Source organism: Pezoporus flaviventris, unplaced genomic scaffold, assembly GCF_033815535.1.
Source record: "Pezoporus flaviventris isolate CSIRO_AGI_PZ_B2104156 unplaced genomic scaffold, CSIRO_AGI_Pfla_v1 ptg000029l, whole genome shotgun sequence".
Taxonomy (NCBI): Eukaryota; Metazoa; Chordata; class Aves; order Psittaciformes; family Psittacidae; genus Pezoporus; species Pezoporus flaviventris.
Window position 1 is genome coordinate 318,822 of NW_026892577.1, and position 15,445 is coordinate 334,266.

The 15,445-nt window shown below is 40.7% G+C and overlaps 1 protein-coding gene across 2 annotated transcripts in view; it reads left to right on the forward strand.

Annotated features, from left to right (window-relative positions):
• The window catches only part of CPXM2 (carboxypeptidase X, M14 family member 2), a 78,264-nt gene that overhangs the window by 35,293 nt on the left and 27,526 nt on the right, over positions 1-15,445 (forward strand). For both annotated transcript variants that reach the window (XM_061458557.1, XM_061458558.1), the window contains 2 exons: positions 13,547-13,631; positions 14,145-14,295. In XM_061458557.1, the coding sequence (XP_061314541.1) occupies positions 13,547-13,631; positions 14,145-14,295 (236 nt within the window). The remainder of the gene's footprint in view (positions 1-13,546; positions 13,632-14,144; positions 14,296-15,445) is intronic.

Here is a 15,445-nt window from a genome sequence, read left to right on the forward strand (position 1 = left end):
TTCTATATTCATACTCTTGACATTGCTGTTTCTCAACACCAGTGCTGCATGGCTTCGTCTTCTCATATTGCTATTTTCAGTTCAGCTCTACTGCAGGTACACAGCAGCACTTGATGCTCTATTTATAGTTGACATTCACAGTCATCTTCAGTTTGTTTGGTTTTCAAATTACTAAGTCTTGCTTTTGCCCTCTTTCCCCCACAAAGAGTTGGTGGGCAGAGCCCTAAAGGTCTGCAGAAAGAGCAGGGCTGATGCTGGGAGAGGAGGCCCAGGCTCCTTCTGGGTCTTTACTCAGATGTATGGAGAAACAGGCACGTTGCTGCATCATAGGAGCAAAGATGATTTCAACTGGATCAGCTTTGCTAATGTCTCCTGGTAAATACATCTTGTAAGACTAATATCTGCCCTATAGAAGGGCCAGAGGTGTGGGAAAAAATAGTCCCAGGAGGGGGTGTCCTCTTTCCCTATCTCCAGTTTGCATACAATGAACTGTCGAGGAGGTGGCTTTTCTTGTCAGCGTGTGATGGCCTCCATCCTACTTGCCATCTCTTGATACAGCTTTGGCTGTGGGACTGGCTTTCCTGGAGTCCACCTCCAGAAATCTCTCCCTTCATCAGATTGAACAGATAAAACCAATGTGTTTGACGTTTGTGTGCTCTGCTTCTGCATGTGTAACTTCTTGGATATTTCTAAAAGCAAGTTGGTACTCCTCAAAGTGCTTTAGAAAGAGTTTAGGCTGATGTATGCAATCCTGTTCTGGGCCAAGATGGGTGTCCTAGGGTTTCCAGAGTCTGAGCATCTGGGAACATCATACCCAGGAAGATGGCAGATGCTGCTTTCTGAATTCTTCATGTCGTTGTGTCTGAAAGATGATCTCAGTATGACTTTCTACCCCAATTCTTCAGTCAAGAAAGGAAAGAACCATGAAGTCCTGGTGTGGAGGAGAGCTACACAAAGCAAAACTGAATCCAAAGAACAGCAGAAACCCTGAGCTTGGAGCAGAATCTGTCTTAGGCTGGGTTTCAGAGGCACTGGTAGATGTTTTGGTGCTTGTGGTAAACTCGGGAGACGATGACCTGACTGTAATCACAGAGGTTGCATGCAGTGAATTGGCTTTAGAAGCCAGCTCAGCATAAACACATCAATAGTACTTTTATTTGTGTGGCTGGTTCTTTTGAGACTGTTTTGCTATAATAGGAATTAGAAACAAAGCGGATACATTATCCTTCTCTTACACTTAGCTACTGACAGTGATAGTATCATAAAAGATCTGTATAGGATATGAAAGTTTGCACAGGAAGATGCCATTCTGTTACCTGAGGCACTTTCCCAACTTGATGAAATTGTGACAAATAATATAGTGCTTTCATAACTAATATAATCATATGTTGGAGAATAAGCTGTTTCAGGCATGAGTGCCAAAAAAACACCCCTCTGATCTGTGTTGTATTAGAAGCAAAAGCCTGCCAAGGTAAGATTTTTATTTAAGCCTTGGAGACTTTCCCACTGTTATATTAAAAATAAAAATCAAGGCAGTAGGGTGTATGCAAAGTTCACCAAAGCTATTGTGTGAGAGGGATAAAGAACCAGAAAAGCAACCTTTTTTCCCTCCTCTTTTTATTGAACAAGAATCTTCAACAAAGTGGAACAATGTACTTAACCAAAAGTACCCCCCGAGCTTCTGCCTTGATCAGTTTTGAACCTGTCCTGGTCCCTTTAGCTTCCTCCTTTTGACTTAATGAGGACATGTAAAATGAGCATTGGGAGGGCAGACAAGGAGACCCTGCTGAATCCTGCATCAAATAGCTTTGCCCCTCACTGTAGGGTTGCACCGTTTGAGTTATTAACAGTCTGGCCTTTGATTCTGCTTGTATGTCTGAAGCTATAGCCAGAGCTAGTATACTGGTGGTGGAAGCAACCCTTTGCTCCTTTACAGCAGCACTGGCAACTGTAGTCTGGTTTTGCTGATGCCCTACTCTGTTGAAAGACGGTCTATTCGCATCCAGCCTTGCTTGTTGAGGCTTTTTTGAGCTTTATAGGCAATGATGAGTTGAAGATTAATCTTGACACAATGCAAACAACACACAAATGTGCGGGGTTGTCACTTTGTGCTGGCAGGAATTGTTTCACCTCGGATATTTCTCTCCTAATCTCATGGGAAGTTGCTGTTTCTTGTCTGTCTTCTGCTGTGTGTTGTGGCTCTGCTTCACAGTCCAGGGCTCTTTGGCTTGAGGCATGAGAGCCTTGAGGAGGAAGAGGCTTAGGTACAGAAACAGCTATTTGGAAGCGCAGATGAGCTGACTAGAGAAAGAAGGAAGCCATCCTTGGTTAGTAATGAATACTTGAATTATTTAATCATTTCCTTTTAAAGGAAAAACACTTCTGAGTCAAACCGTGTGCTCAGGCTGCCTGGCTGTGAATTCCATAATAGTCATGTGGAATCAAATCTTTCTGCTTTTCTTTTTAACTCCTGTAACAAGCAAAGCCAGGTTTTGAGCAAAACGTGCCTAAATTGAGGAGGTTTTTTTACCAGTCAAAGCAAGCGCATAAGCTCAAGGGCTGTTGCTGTTCAGCTACCTCAGTCATTCTTGGGACACCTGAAATCATGGCAAAGCACTCTTTTACCATTGTAAATGGTAAGCCGTGCTTATATTATTGAGAAGATCTGCAGGCTTGAAATTTCATGTATAAAGTGGGGTCCAGCTGCTAAAACCAGGACTCTTTTTGATTTTTACACTGAAGATATCCAGATCTTGGGAGTGCCACAAGTGTTAGTTGATTCAAATAAAAGCTAACACCTTGAGAGTGGGCAGAACATCAGTTCCTTTGTATGAACTGAGAACATCGGGAGGTTGTTGTCTCTGGACAGTCACTACACTGTTTCACTGTGTGCTTGATAGATGTCAGTGGCATCTTTCTGCAGAGCTGTTTTGTTTGACTTCTCAAACTAGACAAAGTTGTGTGAATGATGTGGCCTTTTAGAAAGGTATGTGACATCCACCTCTGAGAGGTGGATGGTGCCATAGCTGGGCTACAGGAGGGTTTATGGCTGCATATTTTGGGGAGAAACGCAGTATGCAATTCTTTGTATTGCTGCCGGTACATCTTTCAGTTTTAAGAACCAAGTATCTTCAAACAACTGTTCAAGGGTGTTGAGTGGGGGACACTGGAAGCATCACCATGGAATCTTGCCATATATTTGAAGCAATGATGTGATACTTTAAAATATGCACTCCCTTGACAGAGGGAAAAGATATTAATCACTCTTAGCAGTTTGGCAAGAATCTAAGACACACAGGAAACATGTTTCCCACAACCCAAACTGTCTTTTGATAATTTAACACCACCTTTTGTATCAAGAGAAAACCCACACATCTAAATATATTACAGTACTGACTGTAATATAAAGCTGTAGACGGTTTCAATGCAAAAGCTGTTTTGATTTTTAGAAGAGGATGCAATATGTCACTGAGTAAAGTGTGTTTGATTTGATGCATTTTCTTAAAATTAACCTTTCAACCATGTTAAATTATGCACTATTGCTGCATGTCATGAAATAACATGACAACAACAATCAAAACATGTGCAGAATGCTCAAATTCCTAGGGGAAAATCTGAAATTTTTAGAAAAGTCAAAATAAACTTATTTCCATGTATATCTTTATGACTTTTCAGAGTCATGGAAATATTGAGGATTTTCTTACTTTCATGTAAGATCATAGAATCATAGCATAGTTAGGGTTGGAAAGGACCTTAAGATCATTTAGTTCCAACCCTCCTGCTGTGGGCAGGGACACCCCCTACTAAACCATGATGCCCAAGATCATAGAATCAGACTCCTAGAATGGGTACAGTTGGAAAGGAACTTAAGATTATCCAGTTCCAGCCCCCTGCCATGTGTAGGGACACCTTCAACTAGAACAAGTTTCTCCAAGCCTCATCCAGCCTGGCCTTGAACATTACCAGGGATGGGACAATGTCTTGAAGAAGGAGCAAAAAAAGAATAAGGGGGGATGTGGTCATTTTCAAGTCTGATTTACGTAGAGATCTGTCTGCATGCAACAACACTTTAAAGGTTAGTTGTTTTGAGGAGACAACAAATCAATGGTGTTGCTGGCTGGAAGGAATAATTACAATGACTTGCACATATTGCTTCTAAACTGACACTTTTAAAACTTGTGGCTTTTGTTCATTGCTGTTGAAGCTAAGTTTTATCTAGAAACTGTGTAGTCACCATTACACGTTCCCTACTGGGTCACTTGTTTGATTTCCTTGTGCTACTCTGTAGGGATAGCACATAATGAATATCCAGAGCATCAGGTTTTTTCTGATTCTGCTTTTGTTAAAGGCAGTTTATTTGTAAATGAATAGGGGAATGAGTTTGCAAGCTTTTTTTCTTGCAGTACACCGTCATCCTTCTCTGTGTGCAGTGTAGCCCTTCATGATCTCCCAAAATCCCTTTTGACAAACTGTCCTTAGGGAATTGTAGCTCTGGAGCAAGTTGGGTACCTTCCAGAGATATAGTTCAGGATAGATTTAGGTCAGTGCGGTTTGCTTCTAATTTTGGTGGTGCAGTACAGAAAGAAGTACAGTTCTTTAGTAACAAAATGAATGTGTTGCCCCAGATTTTAACTTATTGCTGTACTCATTGGCAGTTCCTCAAGAGCCGAGATTTGTTTTTATGGACAGTCTGTGTGTGAGGATTGCAAGGTGGTAAACTTCCTCGCTTGCAAGAGGCCGAAAATCCTTGCTTCCTTCCCAGTTTATCACTCGTTCATGGTATGAAGTTCATGATCTCAGCAGTAAGATTGGCCTCATGAAGTGATAATCACATCAGCATCTTCAGTATTCCAATAACAAGAGAATAAAGAGCAGTGATAATCCTTTCAGTGTACCTGCATTGGCATGTGGGACAGTGTAGTGATTACTCACAGGTATTTGTATTGTTTCTACGTATACCTAAGTAAAAGAATTTTTCACTGCAGATATGAAGGGGCAAAATACAACAGCAGTGCAGTACTGCTTTGGAAGCATAATAGAATAAACTGTAGAATAAATCCTGTCCAGCTCACAAGGACAGAAGTGGTACTTGGTGTTGACTTTCAAAGTAGTACCTATGAAAACCTACCCCGATGAAACTTCAGCAAATCCAGTGAAAATGTCTCTATGTTTTATCCAAATTACATAATAAAATAAGCAGCTGCTGTGTACAGACTTGAATTGTTATGGTGCATTAAATCAGTGCAAACTGTTATTTGCCCTGACTGGATGACAGGACTGCAGAGGTTATTACAGCTTCCCTGAAGTCAGGCTCTGGTAGAGTGAATTGCTCCAAATCCACTGAAATCATATCAAGTATATTGATGTGACTTATAAAACAACCTGAGTTCAGTATAGGAAAAGCTCCCCTGATATATTAATGTCACTAGTTACATATTATACTAGTGTTTATAATTGACATTTTTAAGTTATATTTTTCATTAAAATGGTGGAGCCATCTCAGGGGCTTTCAGTGGCTGAAGCTCTGAGAGTTAGCCTTTGGCAGCTTCAGCCTTCAGTGCTCTCCACTTACTTGCTTAATTTCAGTCCCTGTGCCATGTTCATCTTCCACCTTGGTTCTTGTACTTTATGCAGGACTTTGGTAGAGCATTTCTCACTGCTGATGAGTAGTCCTCAATGAGGAGCTGGCTTTGTGACCAGCTCAGATGATCCCATGTAGGTGGGATTCTGACAGCACACTCAGAAATGTGCTTATATTTTCACAAGATTGTCAAGAATGTCAAAACTCATTCTGTTATGGGTATGTTTTGTCGTGGTGCTCTTGCTCCAGTTATGACTCATGTACACCAAAGACTTGGTGACTCATGGTGAAGCACTGGAAGGGAGCAGGTTTGAATCATAAATTCACAAAATACTTAGTGTTGGAAAAAGACCTTAAGATCATCCAGTTCCAACCCTGCTGCTGTGGGCAGGGACACCTCACACTAGACCATGTCTCCTGAGGCTCTGTCCAACCTGGCTTTGAACAATGCCAGGGGTGGAGCATTCACAACACTCTTGGGCACCCTGTTCCAGTTCCTCACCATCCTCATAGTAAAGGACCTCTTCCTTATATCTAACCTGAACTTCGCCTGTTTCAGTTTGAACCCCTTACCTCTTGTCCTATCACTGCAATCATAGAATCTTAGAGTATGAGATTGGAAGGGACCTCAAGAGTCATCTGGTCCAACCTTTCAAAGGGTGGTGCTGTGTGGAGAGAGTCTGCTTTGCAAAGTGAGGCTCACAGGATGCTCAGAAGAGGAAGGAAAGCTTCTTAACCTCCTTGGAAGGGCCTACAATGGGTAGTTAGAAATCAAATGAGCCAAAGCCTTTAGGAAGAGGATACATCAAATGAATACAGGCATCTACTTGCACTTATTAATCACAGCCTTGATCTGTATATTTTGCATGTGTATTATGACTTGTTGCAATGAGAATGATTGTGTATGGGGTTAGCTGGGGGACATGAGGCAGCTGTTCTTTTCCCCTCCATCCATGCCCTTCATCACTTCTGCATGCACCAAGGGATACTTGGCCGCATTTTTGTGTGATCTTGGTAGATCTGAGCTCTTTCAGCATTACTTTAAATATGCTCACGGCTGTGCACACAAATGGCAGTATTTGCTGTTTACTGTCAGAGCTTTTCATTTTCCATTACTTTAATATTCACAGGGAAGGAGACAAAAGGACATGGTGAGGCAGTGCCTGTATAGCTGAGATTTTTCTCCTCAGACACATGACTGATTTACAAAGGTGTAATAGGCACAAAAAAAGAATGGTAAATTAAAAACTTCACAAAAGGAAGTTTATAAGGAAAGGAATCACAGCTTGGTTGTGTTTAGCAGATGCAGGAGACCTGAAAGGGGAGGATCAGGTATAGGAATAATTTCAAGCACAAGCAGGTCTCTTTGCATAGAGTGGCTTTAAATGATAGATGCTAAGACCACAGAATCTTTGGGGCAGAGGATGTCTTTGACCCCACAAAGACACCTTCAGATGTTACTGTCTGACTGTATAAGAGCAAAAGGGAATACCCACAGCTAGCACTGGACTTTCTAGAAAGTCAGAGACCAGAATCTTGTCAAAACCTGGCTGTAAGTGACAACCGTCAGGTGGGGAACACTTTTGCAACCCCAACTCCTCCTCGCTGAGAAGAGCGCTATAAAAATCATTGCTGAATTCATTCTACGCAAGTCAGATTCTGGCCCTGAGCTTTTCTTCGAGGCCCTCTGCAGGGTCTGGTTTCAGTGTATTCATTTAAGTCAGACAGAAGCAATTTTAAAACTTAAACTTTCAAAATTTCAGCTATTTAAAAGAATTACCCTTGCTTGCTAGTCAAGCTCCAGCTCTTAAATCACACTGATTGAATTAGTTTGTGAAGCTTGCTGTGCTACCTGTGGCAAGCCTGAGCAGTTTTTGATTTGGCTTCCTTTTGAAACTGTTTGGTAATGGGTGATTTAAAATTTTATCAGTATAAATATTATTATAGAATATTAATGTTAATGGCTTTGCATTTAATTGCATGAGACTACAAATTACTTCTCAAGCAGAAAGCCATTTAATTGTCAGCATGCTGATTCTGTTGCATGAGTAGTTTAAAGCTTAACTAACATGTTGGTTTTTGTGTAGGTGTTTTGGCTTGTTGATTTATATATTATTGATGGATGCATATCTATGTGCTTGTCTGGTTCTGTTTTCTATTAATTTTAGGATTTTGTAATGCAGAGAGATGAGACTCTCATAACAGCAGAATAAGATGGTCAGCTGGAGCCACATCCATTGCAGATGATGCTAACATGAACTCTGCCAATGTTTGCTAGTCGCATCCCCAACATCTCTTCCACTGTTGCCTTTGGCTTCTGCTGACCAGCACCTGACAGCTTTCCTTATTTATCTCAATACGCGTGGGGTTTTAGTGATGCGGAAAAGCATCCTTGGAGACTAGGATAAGAGTATCAGATTTACTTCACTTGTTGCTTATTCAGCTTTCCATAATTGAGGAGATTGGCCTTAAGGTATTACATGCAGCAAGCACAGTTCAAACAATATAAACCCAAACACAAATAGTCAGATGTCTCAGCTGATGTACTTACCTGCTGGAAGCTGGGCAGCCAAAAGCCTGGTGTCCCTCCACTGCTTCTCATTTAGCACTCACTATGTGCTGTGCTGGGTTGAGAGTCTTCTAGGTGTCCAATACACATAAAGAAAAGTAAGCAAGTTATACTGGGAAAGGCAAGGCAGAAGGATGTTTTGTTGTTCTGGTGGCGGCATGGTATCTTTCCCTACACACTGCAGCCTGATGCTACTGTGGTTCGGTAAGAAAAAGCTGATTCTCTAGGCGGGAAGCTGCTAAGGCTGTGGGAGATCTGTTTTTAATTCTCCGCTTTGATTCAGGTTTCCTCCGTGTCCCTGGACAAGTCACTCAATCCCTCAGTTTGTCTTTTCCTTTTTTTTTAAAATGAGAGTGGCCAGGCTGGATATTTCCTTGCATCTCAAGAAACTTAAAGTCAAAGATGTTCAAATAAGCCTTGTCTAAAGCTAATGCGTTACAGATAAACCCAACTAATTAATAATAGTTAAATTCGCCGCAGTGATTTTGAATCTGGTTTTGATTTTTGCGTCTAATTTCTGTGAAATGAATTGATTAATGTTGGCAATAGATACTGAGATTTTCCTGGTGGGTTTCTCCTGAGGAGATAAGGCTGGCATAAATTTTAAGAAGGATTATTAATGGGAAGCACCTGAACCCAAATGGTTCCTGCCAAATCTGTATCTCATGATCCTTTTCTAACATTGGTGAATTAAATGAGGCAGTCATGTAAGTAGCACTTTGTTAGAGCATGATGAACTAGAGGTAACCTGAAACACTTCAGAAGGTACTGTCATGCAATAACTTCTCTATTGCCTAGCTTCCTGCCAAGAAAGGGCTTAATAACTAACGCACTCTTCTCTGAATGTTGGCATAGGACTTCCCTGAATGGTGTCTCCCTGTCTCTATGAAACCAATCAGTATATGTATTTTCTGAGGCATACAATGGTGGGTCCAAGAAGATTTCATGGAGTGAATTTAGAAGAGCTTCTCAATGGTAATTGTAGGGACATCCAAAGTACTGGAAAGCATTGCAGCTTTCTTTCAGTTTTCCTTAGATAGCTTCATTGTTCAGTGCTGATAGGTCCCAAAAAGTTTCCATGTGGTGTGCTGAAGAAATTAATGTATAGAAATTAATGATAGATCTCCCTGTTGTCAGATAACAATACGGATGGCATGCCCCAATACTACTGCTATCAAAAGACCTTATCTCAGTGTCGTGGTTTAAACACAGTCAGCCATAAATCAGCCACGCAGTTTCTTTCTCACTCCGCTCCCTTTTCTTCTCCCTGCTCCCAGAGGGATGGGGAGGAGAACTGAAAGAATGCAACTCCCACGGGCTGAGATAAGAACAGTTTATTATCTAAGGTATAACACAAACCACTACTGCTACCACCAATAATAATAATGATAAAGGAAATAACAAGGGAAGAGAATACAATACCACCTGCCCACTGATAATATCCAGCCTGACCAAGCACCAACCAATACCTAGTCCCACCCTGCAGTGAACTAGCCCTTCTGGGTAACTCCCAGTTACATCCTGGGCATGGTATGCTGTGGTATGCAATACTTCTTTGGTCAGTTTGGGTCAGGTGTCCTGTCTCTGCTTCCTCCTGGTTTTCCCTCTTCCCTGGCAGACCATGAGGCTCAGAAAGTCCTTGGTCAGACTAAACATGTGAGCAGTAACTAAAAACATCGGTGTTATCAGCGCTGTTCCCAGGCCAAAAGTCAAAACCACAGCACTGCACCAGCTACTAAGAAGGAGGAAAAAATGACTGCTACTGCTGAACCCAGGACACTTAGCTATCATGTTTCTGTGGTGGATTTCCCCCAAAACCTTTAGATTTCTGTGTCTACATGAATGAACAGAGCACTGTATAGATATTAAGCTCTTCAATTCTAGGAAGAGCTGTACTTAATGTAAACAGACTGGTTGTTGATTTGAGCATGTGTAACATATCCATCTGCTTCCTAGAAGACCTCCTGTGCTGCACATGTGTAGAAAATCTGCAGCTTCTCAGAAGATTTAGTACGTTGAATGCTATTCTTCTGGTCTGTACCTGTAGAAATATGTGGGAATTAAAAACACTCGGCTCCCTGGTCAGAAGCTTCTGCCAGTTTTCCAGATACTCCGAATGCATGAATGCATGCAGAATTCCCCTTCCCCACCATGGGGAACATGACTTTTAAGCAGAAGATGCCCTTTCTGAGGCAAATCTGAATTTACAGTAGCCTCCTTAATATTGACAAAAAAAACATTTTTCTTATGATGTTCGGAAAAAAGGGGGAAGAATTTAGGTCCCTAGAGGCAGTTTTGGATTTGGTGCCGCTGGGAGAAGGATCTAGTCGCCCATGAGGGTTTTATTCTGCATCTCACTAAATACAAAGTGGATGTTTAATCCTTATAGGCAAGCACAGTTAACAGGATGTGGTGTGTGATCTAATACATTATGCTAATTTATCTTGTTCCATGGCCCTCTGTAGTCCTCCTATACTGCAAATGTAAAAGAATGGATGTAATCCATTTTGTATCTTAATTGGCAGACATCCTCTGAAAAGCACGTTGCCACTCAAGATGGTAAATGTGTACAACTGACAAGTATGCATTCTCTTTTGGGAGAAGTTTGCACCTTTGTGGGGAATGAGAAAATTAAAATGCTGGAAATAAAAGCCCTATCATGAAAATGGCAGTGCAGCAGCAACGGTTTCTCACGCCACTAAAATGAGCTGGTTCTGTTAAAAACTTTGATTCCCATTTTTCTTGGCAAAAGCCATGATTTTCTTACAAAATTCTCGATTATGAAGAAAGTCCACCGTTGTCTTGGTTTTGTGACTGTGGTATTCTCTTAGGTTTTATTTTCTAGGTGTAATGAATGTATTGCTTGCTCTTATCTTATTTGTGCAACTGAAGTGATAAAGGTTCTGGAATATTTCAGAAGCAATGATGTTGATTGATTTGTGACATTGCCATTTAGCCTAATTTTGAAAGAAGGCCAAGAATATTAATAATAATTAAAAAAAAATCCAAAACCCAACCACCAAAACAACTAAACCAAAAAAAACCTCACCATTTAATATGCATTGTATGTGTACACTACCACCACCATCCAAACCCGCGAGTTTTCCTCTTGAATTTGGGTGGTTGAGTTCAATTTCTGGGTGCTTTTTCTACTGTTGGTTGGTTTCCAATCAGAAAAAGCTATTTTTCTTCTTCCTGGAGTTTTGATGTTGGCCTCCAAAATTCCTAATTTTCATGTCTGCTAGAAGTACATCTGCCTTCCTTTAACTTACACAACGAAGCTGAAAGAAAAAAGTTGAATTCTTTACAAGAATTAGTAGAAACCTATGTAACACACTGATGTCACTGTCTATCCAGCATGTAACAGATCCCCTATAAATCCCTTACCCCAGGAGATCTTCCACTGACAGGCAGACAATTAGTATTTTCAGAGTGCTGCTAACTTGTTACAGTTGTTTAATGACCATTGAAGTAGTGTGTCCATCACAAGTCATAGTTATATTCATCTGCTCATATGATAATGAGTTCAGTCTGCTTGGCAATAGTCAAGCTTTTTCCATACAAACTAACATGAATGGCAAAAATCTATTCCTTAAAGAAGGCTGGTGGAAGATTTGCAGAGGGCTGGTTTAGTGTGTGAAACAGAGCTGGGTTTGTTCCGTCATTTTTTGAAGATCCCATGATATCTCCTCTTTGACTTTGGGGAGTATTAGTATACTTACATACAGAAGTGCTTTTCTAAATCTTACTAAACACCTAATCTCTGGGTTCAGGTGCCATTGTAAGTCTGGACATCACTTTGAATCTTTTATGTAAGTGACACCACTTTAAATTTCATTCTGCTGTTTTATTTTCTGAGTAAAATTATAGATATTTTGCTGCCATGCATTTACTTTGGCATCATCTTAAGGTCACTATTTTGTACAAGATGAAGCTGAGTGAACTTGTGCTGGTCTTATGGCTGATGATTTTGCTCTTGTTCTGCCCCTGTCCTTTTCTTGGTCTTCACCAAAAGCCTGAATCTCTCAGTGAACGCATAAAGGCTAATTTGTCCCTTTAAACGTAAACACAGTGGAGTCAATGTTGTATGTTCATAGGTAGTTTATGGGTATTTGTTGATTTTTAAAAGATCAAAAAGCAAAGAATGTTGTGTTTGCATGGGTGCGCTACAACGGAAAGTTGTTCCTACCTGTGTCTGTTCTTCCAGGTACTCCTTGATCTCTGATTCGTATGCTCTGATGCTTCTCTCATTTCTGCCCAAATTGCCCCTATTCTTCTTTCTAGTCCTAAGAGCTTTCCTTATCCTGGTTTCATTCCCAGCAATCTGACTTTGTAGCTTATCTGAGAGCCTGTGTTAAAGAAGGACTGCTCTAGAGGACTGCTGGTTACGCACAATCAGTTTATATATAATAATATAGAATTTAATCATCCTGGACTGACTTTATAGTACAAACACACCTCCAAGCCACAGTTCTCCTCCAAGTCGCTGCCTGTTGAAACCAGGAAGGTGTTAGGGGAAAAAAGAATGTGTTACTGTTGCCTTTTCAGGCCAACAAATATGAGAGGTGTTACGTTCTCCATCGCTGTATACACCTTACCGGAGGGAACATCCAGGCAGTATAAAAGCCACACAGCTTTAAATCTACTCGGAATATAAGAAGCAGCATTCTATTTATTCTACTCTTCTTTAGGTGAAAAAAAAAAATAAAGGTGAGGCACAATTTAGGTACAAATGAAGATTTTGCTTTTTTAAGTTAAAGGGTATTTTGCTGTAAATTGGTTACCAGGCCACTAGAAAGATCAGCCTACTGAAGATGGATGTAAGTATTGTAGCAGTGCATTAGTGCTGTGATCAATTGGATTCTGCTGTGCAAAGACAGAATTGTCTCTCTGTTCCTACCTATTGCTAATAAATACAGGAATGACTGCAGGCTCTAGTCATTCTTGTGTTGGAAGAAATGGAAATTTTCCTGGTTGAAATTCACAGGCTTTTCTTCCTAGAGGATTTATTACATTTTTCTATCCTCTCCAATAACAGCAGCAGAAATAATAAATGTTCTGTAGCTGAAAAGGTAAGATTTCTAAACACTGGGTGCATCTGCTCTCGATAAGCTATTTATCCCCAATTCTGCATCTAAAAAGAAAGGAGAGCAGTAATCCCTCACCTCCTGGAACCTCAGGATATTATCTCACTGTTTATTTGCTATGTGCTAGGCTGCTCTAATGAGCTGTTGAATCTAGATTTGCATGTCACTTTTTCAGCCAAGTGTTGACATGACTGTGCCACATGGGATTTCCATTGCCAGCAGTCTTACAAGCTTTATTACACTAAGCACAGCTTGCAGTCATTCTAAGTTATGAAAAAAATAACTTAGTTACTCTTTGTCTTTTTCAAGGAGTAACTGGGTGACCTCTTACAGAGTATTGGTGAGCAATGACAGTCATGCATGGACTGCTGTCAGAAACGAATCTGGAGATGTGGTGAGTATCACAAAACAAAAGTTTTATGAAGAGCAGAGGTGGGAAAGTGGGGCTGTCCACATGGAGTTTTGATTTGCCTGATTGGTCAGTTAAAGACTACAAAGCAATTTCTCTCAGTCTTCCCCCTAATTTTAAGAGCAAATCACATAATAGGGAGAGGGATCCAGAATATCCTATATAGCAAACCTGCATGTGTCTGCCTATGGATGCGAATGCCACCCTGGCAATGGTCTGGCCTATGATGTGTTTCTTGTTGCATGGCCCATGCAAGGATTAGCATCAGTCTGATGATCCCTGAGGACATCTCATGCCCATGAGGTGCCTATTGCCAGAGAGAGTGTAGAATCCCCTCTCTGAGGGGCATGGGGGGAATTTTGTTCTTTGGAGAGCAGCTCTGGCCTTATCCACTGTCATCATGGGGCTGTACCAGGTGACTTTGTTACTATTACCCCAAGTGCTAAAAGACTTTTTGAAGAGCTGATCTTCCATTTTTTGTATGTTTGGCCTGCATAGATATTTGAAGGAAACAGTGAAAAAGAGATCCCAGTTCTCAATATGTTGCCGGAGCCACTGGTTGCTCGTTATATCCGCATAAACCCACGGTCCTGGTTCCAAGAAGGTAGCATCTGTATGAGACTGGAAATCTTAGGGTGTCCTTTGCCAGGTAAGAGTCTTTCTCAAGTGATGTTGATGTGGCTGCCTATAGCAAGACTCAGAAATTTTATTTCCTTTGGATATTTTTGCTTTTGATGCAATACCTGTAAGTACAGTTATGCAGAAAGAAAAAAAAAATCTGTCCAGATACATGATCAGTATCAAGATAAATCTTCAAATGCAATCACATAGTATCTACAAATGGTTTTATTAATAAAACAGCATTGCGTGGGTGATCTAACAAGATTTTCTGTGTTGTTTGGGCTGAAGTGCAGCACAATTAATCTTACAGAGTGTGCATGTACTGGGGAGGCAATAGGATTATGTATCAGGACAGTCACTTGCAGATGTCTTGAGTTTCTCAGGCAAGGAAAAGCATTATATTATGTAGTATGATGATTATTTATTATTATGATTTCATACAAGCCATAGGACTTACCTAAATTAATTTGAAGGCAAATAATGGAACTGAACTAGTGTTTATCTTGTTAGAGGGGAAGGAGGGGAATTGGGGATGTAAAGAATTTCTAGCCAATTTCAAGTGCTATCAAATCCAGCATGATCCTTAGTAAGTCTCAGGTAAAGGTAAATGGTCCAGTCCTTGGTAAAGATTGGAAGAAGCTTTCAAATGTTTTCTCAATTGTCCACTATTCATTCCACATCTCTCATTTTCTTTGTTTTATTTTGCTCTTTGATCTTAAATTCCTGCACCTTGGGGACAGTTCTTTGTTTGGGTTCTTTATTGCCTTTCCAGAGCCCACCATTACTGCTTTATCTGTTCCTGCTGCTTCTTAGAGATTTGCTACCTCCAATTCCACTGTCCATGTAGGGTCTTCACATGCCAAGCAGAGGTAGCCTGATTTTCGTCTTTTAGGTGTTTAGATACGCAGGAAACAAAACCAGTCTGGGGCACAGAAGGGATAATTCTTTATCAAAGAGAAGTATGGGGCAAGTATTATCATGAAACTTAGTAGGTAGGTGTATTACTATGAAGCAGTAAAATTTAGCAGCGCTCAGACAACTGCTTTTCTGTAGGTAACAAATGCATCCTGGAGTTGAATGGCAGTGACCAGGGTGTCCTGTGTATGTGAATATTCATGTTTTCAATAGGATTCTGATTTCTTCCAACCATGGATTTAGAAAACTTCAACTTTGTGGGT